Source organism: Microcaecilia unicolor, chromosome 12 (genome assembly GCF_901765095.1).
Source record: "Microcaecilia unicolor chromosome 12, aMicUni1.1, whole genome shotgun sequence".
Classification (NCBI taxonomy): Eukaryota; Metazoa; Chordata; class Amphibia; order Gymnophiona; family Siphonopidae; genus Microcaecilia; species Microcaecilia unicolor.
Window position 1 is genome coordinate 97,601,188 of NC_044042.1, and position 23,718 is coordinate 97,624,905.

General features: G+C 45.6%; 1 protein-coding gene across 6 annotated transcripts in view; it reads left to right on the forward strand.

Annotated features, from left to right (window-relative positions):
* COASY (Coenzyme A synthase) overlaps positions 1 to 22,850 on the forward strand; it is a 57,631-nt gene extending 34,781 nt beyond the window's left edge. For all 6 annotated transcript variants that reach the window (XM_030221073.1, XM_030221072.1, XM_030221076.1 and 3 more), the window contains exons 8-10: positions 6,072 to 6,169; positions 10,400 to 10,546; positions 22,131 to 22,850. In XM_030221073.1, the coding sequence (XP_030076933.1) occupies positions 6,072 to 6,169; positions 10,400 to 10,546; positions 22,131 to 22,184 (299 nt within the window). In that variant the 3' untranslated portion in view covers positions 22,185 to 22,850. The remainder of the gene's footprint in view (positions 1 to 6,071; positions 6,170 to 10,399; positions 10,547 to 22,130) is intronic.
* Positions 22,851 to 23,718: the final 868 nt, after the last annotated feature.

The following is a 23,718-nucleotide window of genomic DNA, read 5'->3' on the forward strand; positions in this document are numbered from 1 at the left end:
GCTCCGGGGCGTCGAGAGATTCGGCACCTGAGAAGCGTCGGCGCCGAGAGGATCGCTCCACCTCGATACAGGAGGTGCCAATGCATCGCTCTCCTAGCAGTCCGGTACCTGCGCCCAAGCCTCCTCGGATTGTGACGCCACCTGTTCCACCGACCCCGCAGCCTTCTCTGATGGCAGCTCTCGACGAGTGCATCTGGGCCTTGTTTCCAGAACTTCTGGAAGGCTTACTGCTCCAATCAGCTTCGATGTCGGGGGTGCTTGTGCTCTCAGTGCCATCTGCTGTAGCAGTGCCTGGCCCTTCACCTGTGGTGAGGTCTCCGACTGCGTACACTTGCGGGACTCGATAAGTCAACTGTCCAGCTTGGTTGATGCACTCGCTGCGGAGTTGGCCAAGCCTTTTCGCCAGGTGGTCAGGCAGCAGAAGGCGTGTCACAAGTTCCCAGCCAGGGGTACTTTTGACGTGACATCCAGGATCGCTGCTCAAGGTATAGTGATGTGCAGACTCTCATGGCTGCGTGTCTCTGACCTGGATCATTCGGTCCAGCAGCAGATGGCGGATGTTCCTTGCCGGGGGGACAATCTTTTTGGAGAAGAAGTAGAGGATCTTGTTAATCAGATTAAAAAGCATAATGATGCTATGGATTCTCTCTCCCACCGGGCGCCTTCTGCTATACCCTCCTCGTCTAGGAGGTTTTTTTGGTGGGAAGAGATGTGCTCCCTATTCCTACTCTAGGCGTAGGTACACTCCTGCTTCTCGGCAGCCTGCCCAGGCTCAGCCCCAGCGCGCTCGTTCTTGTCAACGGCGTGCGTCTAAGGCCCATTCTGCTCCCCAGCAAAAGCAAGGGACGAGCTTTTGACTGGCTCCAGTTCAGCATAGCCTGTAAAAGTATCTGTACCGGACGACTTGCCGGTAGGGGGGGAGGTTGATAATTTTTCACCAAAGGTGGCCTCTCATAACCTCCGTCTGGTGGGTTCTTCAAATAGTCCGGTGCCGGTAGGGGGGGAGGTTGATAATTTTTCACCAAAGGTGGCCTCTCATAACCTCCGTCTGGTGGGTTCTTCAAATAGTCCGGTTAGGATATACCCTCAATCTACGTGGGGCCACAGGGGCCTGGGCCCCCGCAGATTTCGCCCTAGACCCCCCTACCGCCACCAACACCTACCTTTGCTGGCGGGGGACCCCAACCCATGCCAGCCGAGGTCCGCTTCCTCTAAAAATATTCCTTGAGCTGAGGTCTTTTAAGTTGTTCCTCCTCGCTCCCACTCCTCCGTGCTGCTGTTCAAACTCTGCGGAATCCAGTTTCAGAGTCTGTCTGATGTCGCAGCACGTTATACGTGCAGGACGACGTACAACGTGCTGCGATGTCAGACATCCGAAACTGGATTCCACAGAGTTTGAACAGTTGTTTGTTTCTTTCGACCCCAACAGGAGGGGAGTTGCCATCGGAAAACGCACAGTTTCTAATTGGCTAGCAGATTGCATTTCCTTCACTTATGCCCAAGCTGGGCTATCTCTGGAGGGCCATGTCACGGCTCATAATGTTAGAGCCATGGCTGCGTCAGTGGCTCACCTAAAGTCAGCCTCCATTGAGGAGATTTGCAAGGCTGCAACATGGTCATCAGTCCACACATTCACATCTCACTACTGCCTCCAGCAGGATACCCGATGCGACAGTCGGTTTGGACAGGTGGTGCTGCAGAATCTGTTTGGGGTTTAGAATCCAACTCCACCGCCCCCCCCCCCCCCCCCCCAGGCCCATTTTGATTCTGTTCCAGGCTGCACTCTCAGTTGATTTTTGTTTTTAGGTCAATCTATGTTATGTCCTCGCCGTTGCGAGGCCCAATTGACCATGTTTGTTGTTTTGAGTGAGCCTGGGTGCTAGGGATACCCCAATTGTGAGAACAAGCAGCCTGCTTGTCCTCGGAGAAAGCGAAGATACTTACCTGTAGCAGGTATTCTCAGAGGACAGCAGGCTGATCTCACAAACCCGCCCTCCTCCCCTTTGGAGTTGTTGTTTCTTGTTTATATGCTTTTTGATTAAACTAAGGAAACACGCTTGTGCGGTGGGCGGGAAGACGTTCGTGCATGCGCAGTGCGTGCTGTTCGCGTGACGGAACTTTCCCAAAAGACTTTATTTTTGCATGCAAAATTTCTTTACCGGTTCCTGGGCTGCCGTGGACGACGACCCAATTGTGAGAACAATCAGCCTGCTGTCCTCAGAGAATATCTGCTACAGGTAAGTATCTTCGCTTTCTATGCAGCCTAGCATCCTTCTGGCCATGGCCACCGCCTTGTCACATTGTTTCTTCACCTTCGTATCCTCTGACACCACCCCCCCCCCCCCCCCCCAAGGTCTCTTTCCTGAGTTGAGCTTACTAATCTCTCCCCTCCTATTCGGTATCTCTCTTTTTGGTTTCCACACCCCAAATGCTTCAGTCTGCAATTCTTGGCATTAAATTTTAACTATTAACACACTAGAACTCCAGTCATTTGTTTATGAAATGCACAACAACTGTTTATTGTGTCAAAATGACCTTACACGTGACACCAATGTCTATTAAAACATACATTCAATCACCATTCATAAGCCTATCACCTGCTTGAACCCACAGTTTAAGAATAAATGACTGTAATAAGCATAACTTTGTTTCACTATCACGTATACATAGAATACTATCAATATAACTATGATACTTAATAACCACTAGGGTTACGCTAAAAAAATCTCCCAATATGCAGTGTTGGATCTCTAAAAAGTGTTCAAATCAGCTGATTCATGGATCGCTTATCAAACGATGCCGCACTTATCTCGTGCTGCTCGAATAATTGAAATATCCGTGAAGCCTTGATCTTGTCAAATGCCGTCAAAGCTCAGTCTGAATACAATGTTAGATCCCAAATGTGCACTGCTGAATAACACCCATTATATTCCGCCGTGGGTCAAAGGTGAAAGGTTGCTGAATCCACCTCCAAATCAGTCTAGCTGCTCCTGCTCAAATCGGTTCCTCAATGCTGGACCGCATTTTGTGACACTTCCTCAGCAGGAACCACCATTTTAATCTATAACAGTACAATAATTATAGCACCAATGTAACACACAAAAAGACAACTGAAAAATAGGTTGGCTGAGCACATAAGCAATTTACGCCACAATAAACAGGAAACACCATTTGTGGCCCGTTGGAGGGAATACAATCATACCATAGACCGGCTTCGCTGTGTGATACTAGTGCAGGTTTCTCCCCTTAGAAGAGGGGGTGACAGTGCTCGCCTCCTGACTATTGAGCAACGCTATTTTTTTACGTGGGGGACGGTGGCCCCCAACGGCCTCAATCAGGAGGTTGAATGGGTGTAAGGGTTTGTTGCTTTAAATCAAGAGGGTTCAGTCTCGAGCGCTGGGTATTTAAGTTAGGGAATATAAGCCTGAGCAGTAAAGTTCAGTGGTGCGGTTCTCAACCTTCGCCTGAGGTGGTATCCCTCTGGTAAGCAGCTGTTTATAAGATTATTAATATGTTTCTTGAACTTTGATAATGGATTTAACAGTATTGGATATATAAGAGCAGTTGTTACATTGGTGCTATCATTATTGTACTGTTATAGATTAAAATGGTGGTCCCACCCTCATTTCCTGTTTCCGCAAGGGTGGGACCAGAGCTTAGAGAGAGAGAAGGGCTGAGCCTGCACGCATTTTAGCGCTGCTGCCGGCCGCCATAACCCGTCTCCGACGAGGTAAGTCAAGAGATGACTCTTAAAATTCGGAGGGAGGGAGGGGGCCTGGAACTCGAAGGAAGGGAGGGACGACGACTCTGGAACTCGGAGCGGGGGAGGGGGGACCCTGGAACTGGGAGGCGACTCTGGCTGAGGTGACGGCGCGCGTGCCAACAAAGAGGGCTCTGCGTGCCCTAGGTTCGCCATCACTAGTAGAGTGTAACTGCAAGGGCGGGGACATGCGGGAGGGGCATGGGTGCGTCTCCAAGTTATGCCCGTAACTTATAGAATACTAAGAGGTCAATATTCAAAGCAAGTTAAACAGCCAGAAACAGCTCCTGGCTGCAGAAATCGCATGTCCGGGGCTGACCAGGCGTATTCAGTGGCATTTAACCACTATTTTGTGGTCTTTCCAGGGGCAGAGTCAGCAGCAGTGGTTTACCAAGGGTGGGGCAATGGGTGCAGTCTGTCCCTGCCCCCTCTGACATCAACTTCCTGTTCTGTAGCAGGGACTGGCAGAGCCGACAGCCCCGCGACTGCTCAGTGCAGCCCTTTACTGCTGGGAGGGAGGGCAACGTGTCTGGAGGAGGGGGGAACCAAGTTATGTATGCCGCTGGTCAGTACTTATCTGGTTAAGTGCCGATATTCAGCACTTAACCGCATAAACAGGATCTCAATTCATAGCATATAATTGACTAAGAGTTAGCCAGTCATGTATGCCCAGATACTCAATTTCAGAGCCCGGACGTGGCCTGGCATTGAATATCCAGGCATAAAGCCGTCAGTGGTCAGGAAAATGCTGACCGCCACCGTCTGATATCTATCCCTCTATGTTACGTACACATCATGGGACGTGTAGGCATGACATTTATGCCTGGCAAAACTTTTCTCAAATACCTTTAGGCATCTCGATGCCAACTTAATACTAGAATTCTCTAACTGCATCTGGGTGATCAGCATCAGCGCACCTGCCTTGAGGCGCCCAGTTGTAGAATTGCTCCATACTATTTTTTTGCCTTCCTGTAGGTCATCAGTTTTAGACAGCATTGGGCATTAGCAGAAGGTTAAACTCTGTGACACTCTTTCAGTCTAATGATCTCCAGCACATACATAAAAACATAAGAGTAGCCATACTGGGTCAGACCGATGGTCCATCTAGCCCAGTATCCTGATTTCCAAACCGTGGTCAAGTTGGGTCACAAGTACCTGGCAGAAACCCAAATCATGCCAATGCTCCATACTACAAATCCCAGGGCAAGCAAAGCCATGCAGTCACCTCCGTGGCCTTTTCTCTGGCTAGTGTGACCATGCTTTTCAATTCAGGTTTAGGAGTTGGAAATGTGCCGCAGCCCAATTCCCCATGCCCTGTGTACGAGAGGCTCATATTCCAAGGTGTAATCCCAGCATAGCCTGCCGAGCTCAGGCCCTGCCGGCCCCTCCTTTGCTATGGCAGTCTAACTTGGTCTTCTGAGACTCAGACTCTCACAAGACAGCACTGGAAACAAATATTTGTTTTCATTCTTTCGTCTTTGTGCAAGTCATAATAAAAGATAGCAACCACAAGACAGACAGCACTACCTTCTGGATAAGCTAAGATGCAGTTTAGTACAAATCCAAAACTAATCTGTTCTGTGGTCCTTTTTGAGAACGTCATGGTACCCTGTATTTCGCTGGGAGCGTTTTCCTTTGAGGAGTTGAGAGACATCTGTCACCATCTAATATTTGATGGACGTGATCCTCCTTATGTCATAACCCCAGAAGCAAGCTTTGTCCTTGCTGAAATTCCATTGCCTGGTCACCAATAACAGCTGTGGCTTGTGTACGTCGGCTGATATAATTGACTCAGACTGAGATGGACATAAGAAATAAGTAATCGCTTTTTGTTAGTCATAATTGAACATTTTTTTCTGAATATTTATATATTTCACATTGTATGTGGGCTCCACTTGCGAAGGTGTCAGTGATTAAAAAATTGATTAAGGTCTGGACTTGCAATAGATTTGCCTATAAGAGGTTCGTTGACCTTTGTATAATGAATCTGATGTCGTTCCTCCACCCCCACACACACCACACACACACGGGTGCACATTAAAATTTTTAAAATGTTAAATTTTGAATAGAAAAAAAAACAAGTATTTATATTTTTGTTATCACAATGACCTATCCAACTTTTGTTTTTAGGTCCTGTTATTTCTTACACATGTTGGCTTATTGAGGGAGAGAGGAATTTATATAACCAACCTCCTTTAGTTAGCGAGAACTCATGATAAACAAGCTGTCAGCTTATTCCATGGGTTACTTGGTATGATCACAATCTCACTGAGAGACTTGTCTTTCTGAATGTAAATTACATCTTTCCCAGGCAAAGCCATTTGTGTGATGGATGCTGCAGTGCTCCTGGAAGCCGGCTGGGAGGATATAGTCCATGAAGTGTGGACTACCATTATCCCCGAACCAGAGGTATCTTTCCTGTGCCTTTAAACAACTGAATGCAACCCCTTCCCCCCAAAGAAAGTCTTTGATGCTTTTACTTCCCATATCTCATCTTTTAACAGTTCTGCTTTTTCTAGGCTCTGACTCGTATAGTGGACAGAGAACTCTGCTTCTTCTAGGCTCTGATTTGTGTAATGTGTAGAGATTACTTGTTCTATGCTCTAACTCATATGATGGACAGACTGTGTTTATTCTAGACGCCAAGTTATATAGAGATTGTGCTTATTCTAGGCTCTTAACTTGTATAATGGGCAGAGACTGGGCTTCTTCAAGGTGCTGATTCCTGTAATGGACAGAGACTGTGCTTGTTCGAGGCTCTAACTTGTATAATGGGAGAGACAGTTCTTCTATGCTCTGGTTTCTATAATGGACAGAAATTGCTTGTCTAACTCATTTAATTGATAGAGACTGTGCTTCTTCTTGGAGAGACTCTGCTTGTTTTAGGCTCCCTGCTAGAGAATGACATGGGGACAAAGTTTGTCCTCATCCCCGCCTCGTCTCTATGGGTTCTGTCTCCGTCCCCACCCCATCCCCGCAGGTTCTGTCCCCGCCCCGTCTGCGTAGGTTCTGTCCTTATTTGCAGAAGCCTCGGGCACTTATGATTTAAATCTTTTTATTAAAGTATAAAAAGGAACAATATGCTGGGCAACTATTGTGTATACATTTCAAATATAAAACAATAATAATAAAGAGCAGCTATAATAACCCTCCTCACCACCACCCTCTACCCTTCCAGCTCCAACAATAGTTGATTTATACTACCCTAAGAAATCCTAATCCACCCTGTTAAGATGTCCAGGGATACAAAATGCAACCTGTTCTGTATGTCCTACAGTTGAGAAATAAGCTCTATGAAGCACTGTTATGATTTTTTAATCAGTGTAGCTCTCCTGTCTTCCACAGTCCTTCCTGCAATAGAAGATGTCTTCTTAGAAGATGTGCTGGCAGCAGGATGTACAGGATCCCCCATGCAAATTTTGCTAAAAGTGGCCAGCATGTTTGCTTGTTTTTCCAAAAAAATCAAAATATAGTTGTCGTCATCACTCAAACATAACAGTCCAGTTCATTAACACGCTTCAAAGCAGAAAATGACATGGGGACAAAGTTTGTCCCTGTCCCCGTGGGCTCTGTGCCCGTCCCCGTGGTTACTGCAGGTCCCCGTGTCATTCTCCACTCCCTGCCTCAAGCCCTTCCCTGTGGGGTTCCTCAAGGTTCCTTACTCTCCACTTTACTATTTAACATTTTTCTGAGCCCACTAACCACACTAATTCAGGATACTGGGATTTCCACATACTATTAGTTGGACAACATTTTGATTCACAAACTCCAAATATTGCCTCACTTAACTGTCTTATCAGTAGTCTCTTCCTGGCTTTCAGACCACTGGTTAGTTTTAAATAATTCAAATACAGTGGCCATGTGGTTTTCAAATTGCCAGATGCCTCAAACATTAGCCTCTGTCTATGCTGTCAGGTTCCTCAGTTTAAACTTGTCACTTCTTTCAAGTACTTAGAGGTTGTTTTAGACTCGCATCTCTTTTTTGATACCCACATTTCAGCTTCTGTTAAACGCTGTTATTTTGTCCGTCAGCTGCTATCAGTCTGCAATCTTTTGAACATTTCAGCTCATTGCATTATTCTCTCTGCACTTATACTTTCTAGACTTGATTATTACAGTACTGTCTTAGCCAGCTTACCCCAGACTACTATTAAATGTCTTCAGACTGTGCAAAATACTCCATTTTGAATACTCTGTGATCATGTGTCCCTGTTGCTGATGCGCCATCATTGGCTTCCCATTCAGTTTCATTATCAGTTTAAAATCCTTATTCATAAAGTATTCTGTGCCTCCGCCCTCGCTTATCTATTATCACAGGTCGGCCCTTATAAATCGACACAACATCTACTCTCCTCCATTGAAATCCTCGCTCTTCCCTGTCCAAAGCACACCTGTCTGGAATGCACTTGTTATTCTGCGTTTTATTATTTTGGTCCCCACCTTTGGAATTCTTTACTCCATGATTTAAAAGCTGAATCCGTTTATTAAATTTTTAAATGACAATTTAGGCTTATTTGTTCAAACAAGCTTTCTCCAGGAGGGTACCTGCAGATGGCAAAATTTTCTGTGTTGTATTAAGTATTAACTATATGTTAGTTTTTTTTTTTTTTTTTGGTTTAGACTCTTTCCTGTCCTGTCTTATGCTGGTGTTCTGTTCTATCTCTTTTATAAATTTATTATTTAACAATGTACCCCACTCTGTTATACAAGTGGTATATTAAGCTTCGAATACACCATAATGGACAGAGACTCTGCTTGTTCTAGGCTGTAACTTAGAGAGTTGCACTGGGACAGAAATTTCGCCCATCCCCAATGGAATCTAATCCATACCCATTCATACCCGCTAAGAACCATTCCATCCCCACAATTAATCTCCTCCATCCCCAACTGTACTTGCAGGATTCAACGCTATTATTTACTTGGTCACAGCCCTCTCTCTTCTCCAAACCCCAACAGCCTCCCTTGGTTTTTTGGATGGTTTTCACTGTTCGACCAATGAGTGTTCCAAGCCTCAATCTAGTGTTCTGGCTGCTGCTCTGGGCATTTCAAACCTCATTCTGGCACTCCAGCTGCATTTCTCCGTAGCTTCCAAGCCTCGCATAATGGACAGAGACTCTGCTTCTTCTAGGATCTAACTCGCATAATGGAAAGAGACTCTGCTTGTTCCAGGCTCTAACGTATATTAGACAGAGACTCTGCTTCTTCTAGGCTCTAACTTGTATATTGGACAGAGACTCTGCTTCTTCTAGGCTCTAACTTGTATATTGGACAGAGACTCTGCTTCTTCTAGGCTCTAACTTGTATATTGGACAGATACTCTGCTTCTTCTAGGCTCTAACTTGTATATTGGACAGAGACTGTGCTTCTTCTAGGCTCTAACTTGTATATTGGACAGAGACTGTGCTTCTTCTAGGCTCTAACTTGTATATTGGACAGAGACTCTGCTTCTTCTAGGCTCTAACTTGTATATTGGACAGAGACTCTGCTTCTTCTAGGCTCTAACTTGTATATTGGACAGAGACTGTGCTTCTTCTAGGCTCTAACTTGTATATTGGACAGAGACTGTGCTTCTTCTAGGCTCTAACTTGTATATTAGACAGAGACTCTGCTTCTTCTAGGCTCTAACTTGTATATTGGACAGAGACTCTGCTTTTTCTAGGCTCTAACTTGTATATTGGACAGAGACTGTGCTTCTTCTAGGCTCTAACTTGTATATTGGACAGAGACTCTGCTTCTTCTAGGCTCTAACTTGTATATTGGACAGAGACTCTGCTTCTTCTAGGCTCTAACTTGTATATTGGAGAGAGACTGCTTCTTCTAGGCTCTAACTTGTATATTGGACAGAGATTCTGCTTCTTCTAGGCTCTAACTTGTATATTGGACAGAGATTCTGCTTCTTCTAGGCTCTAACTTGTATATTGGACAGAGACTCTGCTTCTTCTAGGCTCTAACTTGTATATTGGACAGAGACTGTGCTTCTTCTAGGCTCTAACTTGTATATTGGACAGAGACTGTGCTTCTTCTAGGCTCTAACTTGTATATTAGACAGAGACTCTGCTTCTTCTAGGCTCTAACTTGTATATTGGACAGAGACTGTGCTTCTTCTAGGCTCTAACTTGTATATTGGACAGAGACTCTGCTTCTTCTAGGCTCTAACTTGTATATTGGACAGAGACTCTGCTTCTTCTAGGCTCTAACTTGTATATTGGACAGAGACTGTGCTTCTTCTAGGCTCTAACTTGTATATTGGACAGAGACTCTGCTTCTTCTAGGCTCTAACTTGTATATTGGACAGAGACTCTGCTTCTTCTAGGCTCTAACTTGTATATTGGAGAGAGACTGCTTCTTCTAGGCTCTAACTTGTATATTGGACAGAGACTCTGCTTCTTCTAGGCTCTAACTTGTATATTGGACAGAGATTCTGCTTCTTCTAGGCTCTAACTTGTATATTGGACAGAGACTCTGCTTCTTCTAGGCTCTAACTTGTATATTGGACAGAGACTCTGCTTCTTCTAGGCTCTAACTTGTATATTGGACAGAGACTCTGCTTCTTCTAGGCTCTAACTTGTATATTGGACAGAGACTCTGCTTCTTCTAGGCTCTAACTTGTATTATGGACAGAGACTCTGCTTCTTCTAGGCAGTGACTCGTATAATGGACAGAGATGGTGTGAGTGAGGACGCTGCCAAGGCGAGACTTCTGAACCAGCTGAGCAACAGCGAGAGAGTAGCACGGTCCAATGTTGTGCTGTGCACGCTCTGGGACCCTGAAGTTACACAGAAACAGGTAAGGGAGAATTAAAAGAAGCCCAGCTAATAATATGTCTATGGTGAGGCTTTAAAACTGCAGACCTTGCTGCGTCCTTTCAGGTTATGGCTTGCCTTTCTCTTGGCCTTGTTACCACCTGTTTTGATTTTCTTGGTTTTGTTCTGAAGATACTTTTTATTCACATCCCTAATGTATGCTATTCCTTAATCATTTTAGGGACAACAATCAGACATTGTTCCACAGTTATTCTCCTTTCCACTTATACAGACAGAAGTACACCTGCATTCACAATGTGCATACTTTCTCCTGTCGAGGAAAAGGAGCAAATCTAGGTCAGAGAAGGAAATCATATACAGAATTCAATCTATGCATGATTTCCACCATGTACTGTACAGAGCCACCCATGCCCTCTGTTTGTAGTCTGAGAACCTAAGTGTTTCCATACTGGGACAGACCGAAAGTTCATCAAGCCCAGTATCCTGTTTCCAACAGTGGCCAATCCAGGTCACAAGTAGCAAAAGAGTAGAACAGATTTTATGCTGCTTATAAACAGTAGATTTTTCCCAAGTCTATATTAATAATAGCTTATGGACAACGGACTTTAAACTAGAATCGTTGGGGTAGGGTGATCAAAGCTCCCAGGTAAGTACTAGCCCTCAGGTAAGTGAAGCATTAAGGGGATCTTTTACTAAAGATTAGCTCGTTATCCATAGCAGGGCCCATTTTATTCCTATGGGCCCTACTGTAGATAACTCGAGCTAATCTTTAGTGAAAGACCCCCTAATGCCTCTACACAAATTGGAAAAAGGGGCAGCGTCTAGAAAGCAGTATATACTAATGCCTGAAGTATGGGAAATTAGGTTTTAGATGTTGAGGCTGGAATGGAAGAGGCTGATTTGAATTTAGTGGCAATCACAGAGACATGGTTCACAGAGAACTATGACTAGGATATAGTTATACCGAGCTGTAATCCTGTTCAGGAAAGACAGGTTAGGAAGAAAGGGAGGGGGGGGTGGCGTTATATGTTAAGTATAATATTAAAGAGATCAAATACGTATAACTTCACTCAACTCTTTCTGTAAATAAATTAGCAGGACTTATAAACCTCTTAGATACATTGGAGTACAAAAAACTCATAGGGGAAAAAAACCTCAGAATGTAAGCCGCATTGAGCCTACCATGAGTGGGAAAGCGCGGGGTACAAATGAAACAAGCAAACAAAAAAAAACCCCTTCCTCCATTTCTTCTTTATAGAAGAGCGTATGGTAAGAATTTCTCGGGTACAGTTACTTCGTCGGCATAAAAAACCCCTTGAGAATTTAATTGTTAAAACTCAAATTAAATCAGTTTTCCTGGATCCAAATGCAAGTGACATTATAAATAAAGTTCAAATGTGACTTAACTTGAACATTCAGCTCCCAATGCAGCACACACCAATGTATCTAAGAGGTTAAAAGTCTTGCTAGTTTATTTATAGAAAGCGTTGAGTGAAGTTAAAGATAATATTAAAACCACATAATTGCAGGACCTACAGGGATTTGAAAAAAATAAAAATAAAAGAACGGTCAAGGATTGGAAAATGAGTGTCAGAACTCAAGTGTAAAGATCCATTAGCCACATAAAAGGTAACAGGATAAGGACAGTAAAGAGTCAAACAAGGCAGAGATCTAGGAAGGATCATCTCAAATGACCTAATGGTGGCCGGGCAATGGAATAAAGCAGCCAGAAGAACGAAGTGTTACTGGTCGCCATAGGCACCCCGTATAAGCCTCCCCAACTCAACCCTGACCTTCCCCTGGCTGCTGTCTCCCCAAACGCAGGGCTGGCGCAGCACTGCAGGCAGCTCTTGGACTGTCGGACAGTCCCACCTTCCTGCCCTCATCTCCCCGACCAACAGCCCTTCTCTCTGTCCCCCCCCCCCCCCCGCCGCGCGTTTAACCCTTTTACTTTCAGGCGCAGTGATGGCAGTGAAGAGGACAACACAGCGGGCTCGTCTCCAGCTTCTCCCTTCCCTCACACAGTGTCCCGCCCTCGCGGAAGCAGGAAATACATCATCGCAGAAGGCGGGACACTGTGTGAGGGAAGGGAGAAGCTGGAGGCGAGCCCGCTGTGTTGTCCTTTTCACTGCCGTTGCTGCGCCTGAAAGTAAAACGGTTAAACGGGGGGGGGGGGGGGGGAGGACAGGAAGGAATAGGAAGGAATGGAGAGGAGGGCTGTCAGGGAGCTGAGGGAGGGCAGGGAGAATCGCTGGACATGGATATAAGGGGAGGGCAGGGGGAAAGAAGAGATCACTGGACGAGGAGGGTAGGGCGGGGGAGGAGAAGAGATCGCTGGACGAGGAGGGGAGGGCAGGGGAAGAGAAGAGATCACTGGACGAGGAGGGGAGAGCAGGGGGAGATAAGAGATCGCTGGATGAGGAGGGGAGGGCAGGGGGAGAGAAGAGATCGCTGGACGAGGAGGGGAGGGCAGGGAGAGAGATCGCTGGACATGGAGGGGAGGGCAGGGGAGAGAGGAGAATTGCTGGACATGGATGGATGAATGGGGGGCAGGGAGAGAGGAAATTTGCTGGATATGGGTGGATGGAGGGGGCAGGGGAGAGAGGAAATTTGCTGGATATGGGTGGATGGAGGAGAGGGCAGGGGAGAATGGAGAGTTGCTGGACATGGATGGGAGTGGGAGGGCAGGGGAGAGAAGAGAATTGCTGGACCTCGATGGATGGAGGGGGCAGGGGAGAAAGGAAATTTGCTGGATATGTGTGGATGGAGGAGAGGGCAGGGGAGAATGGAGAGTTGCTGGACATGGATGGATGGAGGGCAGGGGAGAGAGGAGAATTGTGGATGGATGACTGGAGGGGCAGGGGAGAGGAAATTTGCTGGATATGGGTGGATGGAGGAGAGGGCAGGGGAGAATGGAGAGTTGTTGGACATGGATGGATGGAGGGGAGGGAAGTCAGGAAGGAGATGCACATGGATGGAGAAGAGAGGAGAAATGCTGGACATGGATAGAGTGGAGGGCAGGGAGAGAGGAGAAATACTGGACATGGATGCAGGGGAGGAAAGACAGAGGAAGTAGATGCACATGAATGGAGGGGAGAGGAGTGAGGAGAAATGCTGGATAAGGATGGAGGGGAAATTACTGAATTTAAGGGCTGGATCAGAATACTTTGAGGGCAGATGCTGAAACTGGAGAAAGGATAGGGACAGAGCTACAGATGGTAGACAGGACGCATAAGGACACAGGATGGTGGGCATGGTGAGAGAAAAAATATAAAATGGAAAGAAGACACTGCATAAAACAGAAGACACTGGGACCAAAGCAAATAGAAAAACTAAATGATCATACCTTAAAGGTAGAAAAAAGTATTTTATTCAGAATGTGTCAGCTTTTTGAAATGTGCATCTGTGATATTTTGCATGTAAGTTTCAATTATTCTGGTATTGCTGCATGCTGAGTCTGACTTCTTGAGGTAATTTTCCAGTTCAGTATTTTGCCTTCATATTTTTTTTATTTCTAGTTCCTTGTGTCATACCTGTTGTGTCATGTGTTTTTCATGTGAGATCAAGGTGCAGTATTCTGCTAGCTTGTAGTATTTGCAGCCCTTTTTGGGTTTTTTTCCACTAGGTTGTGTACTGGTGTTTTAGAGCCTGGTGTAATTATTTTTTATTTTTTTTGTTACATTTGTACCCCGCTCAGTGCGGCTTACATGGGGCAACGGAGGGTTAAGTGACTTGCCCAGAGTCACAAGGAGCTGCCTGTGCCTGAAGTGGGAATCGAACTCAGTTCCTCAGGTCCCCAGGACTAAAGTCCACCACCCTAACCACTAGGCCACTCCTCCACTCAGTGCTGCCTTTCCACGCATAAGATTGTAGCTCATTCTGTCCTTGGAATTAGTGCTGTTATGGTTTGGTAAGGTTATGAGTGTGTTTTTGCACAAGTTTGTGTATAGTGTTTTGTAGTGGAGAGATTGATTGTGTGTTGGCCTTACTGAGGTGGCACCAAAACATCAAAAAGGGTGTAGAGCCTAAATCATGACACACTACCTCTTGAAGGATCTACATATGGTCGTTAATAAAAGGAGCTCATTGTGACCACTAGCCACCCTAAAAGGGTGTTTTGTGGCTCTACATGAGAATTGTGATATTATGATCCCTTGTTTCATATTGTTGACAGTCTGCATTTTCCGAATGGGTGGTATATTGGTGTATTAGGTTCTGCCCAGTGTAATATTTATGGTACAGTAAGGTTCTGAGTGTTTTTGCACAAATTTGTGCATAGTGTTTTACAGTAGAGCGATTGTGGTTAGTATATGCTTTGAGCAACCACTTTATTCTTTGACATATGATACATAGCTAATATCTAAATTTAATAAAAGGTATTAATTGTGACTATTTTATTTTTACTTATTTTATTTTCTGTGTGTTGTCAGACAATTATGGATGTAAGCTCCACCTGGAGGTGTCAGCAGCAGGGAAAAAATATATTTTCCTTGTGTAGGTCACTAGTGAGACGCCACCCTGAGTACTGTGTTTGGTTCTGGATGTTGGACCTCTTTTTAGGGACACTAAGAAGATGGATCAGTTCAGAGGTATAAGGCTTGTGACCTACATCCTTAAGAGACTGAAAAGATGGGATGGAAACCATCAAATATTTGACAGGTTGCAGGAAGGGAAAATTTTCCACAGAAAAGGACCATCAAGAACAAAGGGTTGTCATGATATTTATATTTTATTTATTTACTAGTAAAAAAGGCCCGTTTCTGACACAAATGAAACGGGCGCTAGCAAGGTTTTCCTCGGAGTGTGTATGTTTGAGAGAGAGTGTGTGTGAGAGTGACTGTATGAGAGAGAGAGAGAGTGAATGTGCGAGTGTGTGTGTGACAGAGAGAGAGTGAGTGTGGGTACGTGTGTGAGAATGAGAGTGTGTGCGAGTGCTTATGTGAGACACAGTGACTGTGAGAGAGAGATTGTGTTTCACACAGATACACTGTGTGTGAGAGAGTGTGTGTGTGTGAGACCGACTTTCTGTGAGACTGAGAGAGTGTGTGAGATTGAGGGTGTATAGTGTGAGAGACTGTGTGAGAAAGAGAAAGACAGTGACTGTGAAAGTGAGTGTGTGAGAGAGTGTGTGTGTGACAGAGATACCTCCCCCTCCCTCTGTGCTCTGAGGACCCCCTCCCCCCCTCTGGTCTCAGGATCCCTTGCCCTCTGGTGTCAGGATCCCCTCCCCCCCTCTGCGTTCCCCTCCCCTCCCTTGTGGTGTCAGGACCCCCTGCCTCTCCCCTCTCTGCGTGGTTCGCAGCACCATGCGAGTGTGTGTGTGTGACAGAGAGAGAGTGAGACTGGGTGCGAGTGTGTCTGTCCTCTCTCCCCTGCCCCCCTCCAGCCACCCAGCGATTCTCCTCTCTCCCCTCCCTCCCCCCTCCAGCCATCCAGCGGTTATGCTTTCTCCCCTGCCCCCCCTTCAGCCACCCAGCGATTGTCGTGTCCCCTGCCCCCCCCTCCAGCCACCGAGCTATTGTCCTGTCTCCCTTGCCCCCATTCAGCTACCCAGCGATTATGCTCTCTCCCCTGCCCCCCCTCCGGTGACCCTGCGATTGTCCTCCGTCCCCTGCCCCCCCCCCCAGCCACCCAACTATTCTCCTGTGTCTCCTGGCCCCCCTGCAGCCACCCAGCGGTTGTCCTCTCTCCCCTGTCCCCCCCTCCAGCCACCCAGCGATTCTCCTGTGTCCCCTGATTAGCTCCGTCGAAGCGGCAGCGTTATTGTAAGGCCTGGCCGTCTGAACCCTTCACTGAAGCTACGGCAAGGAGTCAGCTTAAGAACGTTGGAGGTTCGTTCCCTGAGTCCTGCGAGGCTGCCTTACACACTGCTGATTACCCGCCCTCGACGTCATCATGTTTTGACGTGGGTGCGGGGCCCGCGTCAACATCATCACGTTTTGACTCGAGGGCGGGGCATAGAGAGGTGACACCCTTACGAACTTACGAACCATGAAGCCACGGAGTCAGCTTCAGAACTTTGAGGGTGCTTTTTATTATAGTAGATAGCAGTGTTTGTAGCCACAATTTTTTCCCAAACATATTGGATCAAAGTGGCTTACATGATTCGAGCCAGAGACTGTGTTACATAGTGGCTTACATGAGTTATAATTGATAACACTGATACATGGAGGGGCATAATCGAACTGGGTCGCCCATCTCCAAGGACGCCCATCTCTGAGGACGTCCCCGCAAATGGGCAGGGCATCCTGTATTATTGAAACAAGATGGGCGTCCATCTTTCGTTTCGATAATACGGTCGTGGACGCCCAAATCTCAACATTTAGGTCGAACTTAGAGATGGTCAACCTAAATGTTGAGATGGTCAACCTTAGAGATGGGTGACCTCGGTTTTTGCCAATAATGGTAACCGAGGACGCCCATCTCAAAAACGACCAAATCCAAGGTATTTGGTCATCGGAGGAGCCAGCATTCGTAGTGCACTGGTCCCCCTCACATGCCAGGCACCCTAGGGGGCACTGCAGTGGACTTCACAAATTGCTCCCAGGTGCATAGCTCCCTTACCTTCGGTGCTGAGCCCCCCAAAACCCACTCCCCACAACTGTACACCACTACCATAGCCCTTAGGGATGAAGGGGGGCACCTACATGTGGGTACAGTGGGTTTCGGGTGAGTTTTGGAGGGCTCACATTTACTACCACAAGTGTGACAGGTGGGGGGAGGGGGGAGGGGCCTGGGTCCGCCTGCCTGAAGTGCACTGCACCCACTAAAAACTGCTCCAGGGACCTGCATACTGCTGTGATGGAGCTGGGTATGACATTTGAGGCTGGCAAAAAAATGTTAAAAAAAATTTTTTTTGGGTGGAAAGGGATTGGTGACTGCTGAGGGAGTAAGGGGAGGTCATCCCCAATTCCCTCCGGTGGTCATCTGGTCAGTTTGGGCACCTTTTCGAGGCTTGGTCGTGAAAAAAAATGGACCAAGTAAAGTCGGACAAATGCTCGTCATGGACGCCCTTCTTTTTTCCATTATTTATTTATTGCATTTGTATCCCACATTTTCCCACCTCTTTGCAGGCTCAATGTGGCTTACAATACATCATGAAAAGTGGAATGTATATAAGAGAATATACATTTAGTATTACATAAGGATATTGGGTAGCATGATAGTGATGAAGCATGATAGTAATGTAGCAAGCAAAATTATAAGACAGTTCTGGATATATGTGTAGAGTTCATCGCTTAACCACGCCCCCATCCCGCCTTCGCTACACTGACAACACGCCCCCATGAATTTTGGAAAGCAGTTGAGGACGCCCAAAATCAGCTTTCGATTATGCCGATTTGGGTGACCTGAGAGAAGGACGCCCATCTCCCGAATTGTGTCGAAAGATGGGCGCTCTTCTCTTTCGATTATGCCCCTGATAGTGTCTAGCATGGTTGATAACATAGATGGTAAAACATAGTTTCTTACATAGCGTTCAACTTGTTAGCTTGTGAGAATGATAACCATACCATTGTACAATGAGGTCTGCATATAGGGTTGCTGGTCTAAGAGTAGAAAGGAAACTGTGAAAATTCCAGTTACATGTGATAGAAAGAGGTTTCGAGTTGTAGTGGGTTTATGACTCGATTTACAAATCTGGTATTTGGTCATCAAGATTCCTATTGATTGTATTGACTAAGAGGTGTTCTTTGTGGATTTGTGTGGCGTCAAGGGTAGGTTCTGGCCAGGGAGTTTCTCGTGATGCTGACGTGATCTTTATGCTGACGACACCCAGCTTTATCTCTCCACACCAGACTTCACTGCGATGTCAGAAACCCTTTAAACCAGTTGAGTAGTGGTCCTCCAATAGCAATTGCATCTAATAGACTCAGTAAAATGTGATAGGCCACTATTTCGAATGCTGATGACATGTCGAATTGAAAAAGTAATATTTTTTTGCCCATGCATGAGTGATTGGGGTGTATGGGTGTTGAAATTACTATTACTACTACTACTACTACTAAAGCGCTACTAGGGTTACGCAGCGCTGTACACTTTAACATAGAGGGACGGTCCCTGCTCAAAGAGCTTACAATCTAAGAGAGAAATTCCCATTGTTATAGGAGCTTATTGTAGGCTTTTGTGTTCTCCATATCTAGGTTCTCTAGATGTAAGTTAGTTTCTCCTAGTAGTGTTATATTCGGGTATGTAACGCACAAGTTTGAAATAAAGTCCGTGAAATCTAGCTGTGCTTCCGACCATTTGCCAGCGGGTCAGTAGAATACAATTGCCATTTAGGTGGTCTTATAGCGAAATGTCCAGAATTTCACATGCAAATATTTCTAAATTAGGGGCGTTTAGTTTGGATATAAGTTCAATATTTAGGAAGTATCTATGTAGAATTGCTATCCCGCCTCCTTTCTTTTTACCCCTAACCATGTTTGTGATTCTTTTTCCTGATGGACAAAGGTCCTGTAGGACTGCGATGTCATTGGTTCACAGCCAAGTCTCTGTTAGGAAGACCAACCCCAGTGATTCTTCCTCTATCCATTCTCTTAAGATATCTGTCTTGTTTAGTGCGGATCTACCATTTGCATAACCTCCTGGTATAGGTAGATAGCTTTCGTCCATGTGCATGACACATCTTATTGGGTTCAGTAGGCAATTGCCTATCGTATGGCTGTTATTATTCCTTGTATTGTGGTGCCTTATCCCTTGCAGCCCGGGGTGGTGGGTTGGCTTGTTGATTCCCCTTTAGCTCTTATATACCACTAATATACTACTACTACTACTACTTAACATTTCTAAAGCGCTACTAGGGTTACGCAGCGCTGTACAATTTAACAACGAAGGACAGTCCCTGCTCAAAGGAGCTTACAATCTAAAGGATGAAATATCAAGTTGGGGCAGTCTAGATATCCTGGATGGAGGTATAATGGTTATGTGCCGAAGGCGACATTGAAGGTGTGGGCTTTGAGTAAGGATTTGAAGATGGGCAGGGAGGGGGCTTGGCGTATGGGCTCAGGGAGTTTATTCCAAGCATAGGGTGAGGCGAGACAGAAAGGGCGGAGCCTGGAGTTGGCGGCGGTGGAGAAGGGTACTGAGAGGAGGGATTTGACCTGTGAGCGGAGGTTACGGGTAGGAACGTAAGGGGAGATGAGGGTAGAGAGGTAATGAGGGGCTGCAGATCGAGTGCATTTGTAGGTAAGTAGGAGAAGCTTGAACTGTATGCGGTACCTGATCGGAAGCCAGTGAAGTGACTTGAGGAGAGGGGTGATATGGGCATATCGGTCCTGACGGAAGATAAGACGTACAGCAGAGTTCTGAACGGATTGAAGGGGGGATAGATGGCTAAGTGGGAGGCCAGTGAGGAGTAGGTTGCAGTAGTCAAGGCGAGAGGTAATGAGAGAGTGGACGAGTGTTCGGGTGGTGTGCTCAGAGAGGAACGGGTGAATTTTGCTGATGTTATAGAGAAAGAAGCGACAGGTCTTGACTATCTGCTGGATATGCGCAGAGAAGGAGAGGGAGGAGTCGAAGATGACTCCGAGGTTGCGGGCAGATGAGACGGGGAGGATGAGGGTGTTATCTACTGAGTTAGAGAGTGGAGGGAGAGGAGAAGTGGGTTTGGGTGGAAAGACAATAAGCTTGGTCTTAGCCATGTTCAGTTTCAGGTGGCGGTTGGACATCCAGGCAGCAATGTCAGATAGGCAGGCCGATACTTTGGCCTGGGTTTCCGCAGTGATGTCCGGTGTGGAGAGATAAAGCTGGGTGGCGTCAGCATAAAGATGATATTGGAAACCATGGGATGAGATCAGCGAGCCCAGGGAAGAGGTGTAAATTGAAAAAAGAAGGGGTCCAAGGACAGATCCCTGAGGAACTCCAACAGAGAGCAGGATGGGGGTGGAGGAAGATCCATGAGAATATACTCTGAAGGTGCGGTGGGAGAGATGAGAGGACAGAGCCCTGGAATCCAAATGAGGACAGTGTGGCAAGAAGTAAGTTGTGATTGACAGTGTCAAAAGCGGCGGATAGGTCGAGGAGGATGAGGATGGAGTAATGACCTTTGGATTTGGCAAGGAACAGGTCATTACAGACTTTAGATAGTGCCGTTTCTGTCAAGTGTAGAAGGCGAAAGCTGGATTGAAGCAGATCGAGGATGGCATGAGAGGAGAGAAAATCAAGGCAACGGCTGCGAACGGCGTGTTCAAGTAACTTGGAGAGGAAGGGCAGGAGGGAAATGGGGCGGTAGTTGGAGGGACAGGTAGGGTCTAGTGAAGGTTTTTTGAGGATTGGTGTGACTACAGCATGCTTGAAGGTGTCAGGGACAGTTGCAGTGGAGAGAGAGAGGTTGAGGATATGACAGATGGGGGGGGTGTGACAGTAGGAGAGATGGTGTTAAGTAAGTTGGTGGGGATGGGATCAGAAGAACAGGTGGTGCATTTCGAGGATGAAAGAAGGTGGGTAGTTTCCTCCTTGGTGATATCAGGAAAAGAGGAGAAGGAGGAGAATATCCCCTGTTTAGGGTTCAGTGCAGTTTACAACATTAGTGGAATAACAGTTACAGTTTTATAAATAAGACATTGGGTGAATACATTCTTGTTGGTTGGCTATAATGTTATCAAGCGTTATACGGTCTGTTTATAATCTGTGTTAAATTTGGTATTTCTATAATTTATTTATTTATTTATTTATTTATTGCATTTGTATCCCACATTTTCCCACCTTTTTGCGGGTTCAGTGTGGCTTACAATACGTTATGAAAACTGGAAGTACATTTTGTTACAGCTCAGTTATGGATTACATTATGAAGCGTTATGCGAGACAAGTCTTGTAACAAGGAATATAACAATGGAAAAGTTCATTGAGACATTGGAAGGAAAGAACGGGAAACTAAAAGGGGCGATACATTGGAGGGACCCAGCGGGAAACAAGAGGGGCAGTATATAATAACAGGCAAACATTTGGTATACATTTGGTATAATCCGTTAGGGAATCGATGATCAGTAATGCAGTTATGATCTTGCATACTAGTAGTGCTACAAATAAATGCTTTTGATACACCATTATAGCAGGAATTTAAGTCTGTACATTTGGGATGGTAAACCCATTTCTAAAGTGCTAGAGAACCACAGAGGAAGGCAACTGGGTAGACTAAGGACCAATTGTGCTGTCATGTACAATGTTAACCATGTTAATGAATTTTGAGTTCACACTGAATTCACCTGTCTGGTTTTCAAAAAGGTGATCATAAAGAAAAACGTATTTTCTGAGCAGTGGAACTGAAAAATGTAAAGTTGGGAGTCTGTTTGGGGAGGGCTGGAGGTGGGTTTTATCTACATTTGCAATTGGCTGGATTGTTTCATTTTATCTTTTATTTGTTTTTATATTTTGTATGTCATTGTTTTTTGTGATTTGATGTACGTTTATAGTTGGGACTCAGAGCACTTGTGTGTATGGACAGGATGTGAATGTAATTAATTGAATAAATAAGTAAATGGGGTATGCAAGGTCACGGTGGAGCCATCTCTTTATAGCAGGGTCCCCCCACCCCTGATATTTTAGCAATCCTGAGGGAGGTGACACTGAGGTGTATTAATATCTTGTTCTATTTTCTGTCTGTACAGGTAGAGAAGGCTTGGGATCTTCTCCAGGAACGTATCAGTCAGAGTAAACTCTAACACCTGACCATTTTAAATTGTTCCAGAAGCGGAGTGTTGCAGATGAACAAGTCCACAATTCTTTTTCATTGTAGCCTGAATCTCATACCCTGGATTCTCATATGCTGTTACTGCTTTCTTGGCAGATTTTGTCTTCAGTCTGCCTTGGGGTGAAATGACTTGATAATGATTAAAATGTACTTTTAAAATAGCGTGATTGTTTAACTCCAGGTCACCAGGGACACGGAGGAGCACTAAGTATGTCAAATGGAGGCTCCGCTGGGCGCACTGGGAGCCTTCATTTACAACTACCTATGGTTTTTCATCTGTTTTATAACTCTTCAGCTCATTTTGCCCAGCAGTCGTGATTGGACCATGCACCCAGGGTGCTGCTGAAGACCTGCAGTTAGAGGCTCTAAGCCTGGCTACTGGATATTGCTGCTATGCGATGACCAAGACTCAAATTCCTAGCCCTGGCTGATCTGGAAGCAGAAAACCTGAACCAGGAATCAAACCCAGAACTACTGAGCTACTAGGCCAGCTCTGCCCCCACCTCCAGTTTTCTTCCTCTCATGTACAAGGTCAAATACTGTAGCGCCGTGCTGCCAGTAATATTAAGTATTAGGCACTATTTCTAGGCTGACCACTGTTGGAAAAAGAATAAACAATTATTTGTAATTAACACCATGTCTGGTTACCGTATGAGCTGCATTCACTCAATCTGACCAGCCCCCATCAGGGGGCTCGTGTGGCAGGAGCATAGGTCACAAATCAAACCCACTACAAACATAGTAGATGACGGCAGATCCGCACTGTCCATTCAGTCTGCCCAACAAAGATACCAGAGCCACATAAGAATGCTGTTAACAGACTGTTGGACCTTTATATTTTTCTACCTACTCCCAAATAATTAACATTTTAAACCTGAAACATAAAACTGTATTTCCCAGTAGAGACTGACCAAATTTTAGTTTTGGTTATGGTGCTTAAGTAGAGGAGTGTGGTAGCCGTGTTAGTCCACTGTTAAGGTTATCAATAGAAATCAAACAAAATAAAACATGGAAAAGAAAATAAGATGATACCTTTTTTATTGGACATAATACATTTCTTGATTAGCTTTCGAAGGTTGCCCTTCTTCGTCAGATCGGAAATAAGCAAATGTGCTAGCTGACAGTGTATATAAGTGAAAACATTCAAGCATTACTATGACAGTCTGACAGGGTGGGAGGATGGGGGTGGGTAGGAGGTATGCATGGGGACATCAAAGCATATCATTGATATTCTAACAGGATAGGTGTGGATAGGTGAGGGGAGGGTGATCAACAGAGAAATACAGCTTTATGGTTTATAATGGGCTAGGAACCCCAGATCCTTGTTATTCTGACTTCAAAGGTCTTACGTTCTTGTATGGTTTTAAAGTTACCTTTCAGGATTCTTACTGTGAAGTCACTGGTACAGTGTCCTGGTCCTGTAAAATGCTGACCAACAGGGGTGGGAGCCCTACTGGCACCAGTATTGTTCATGTGATGTCTATGTAAATTGAATCTTGTCTTAA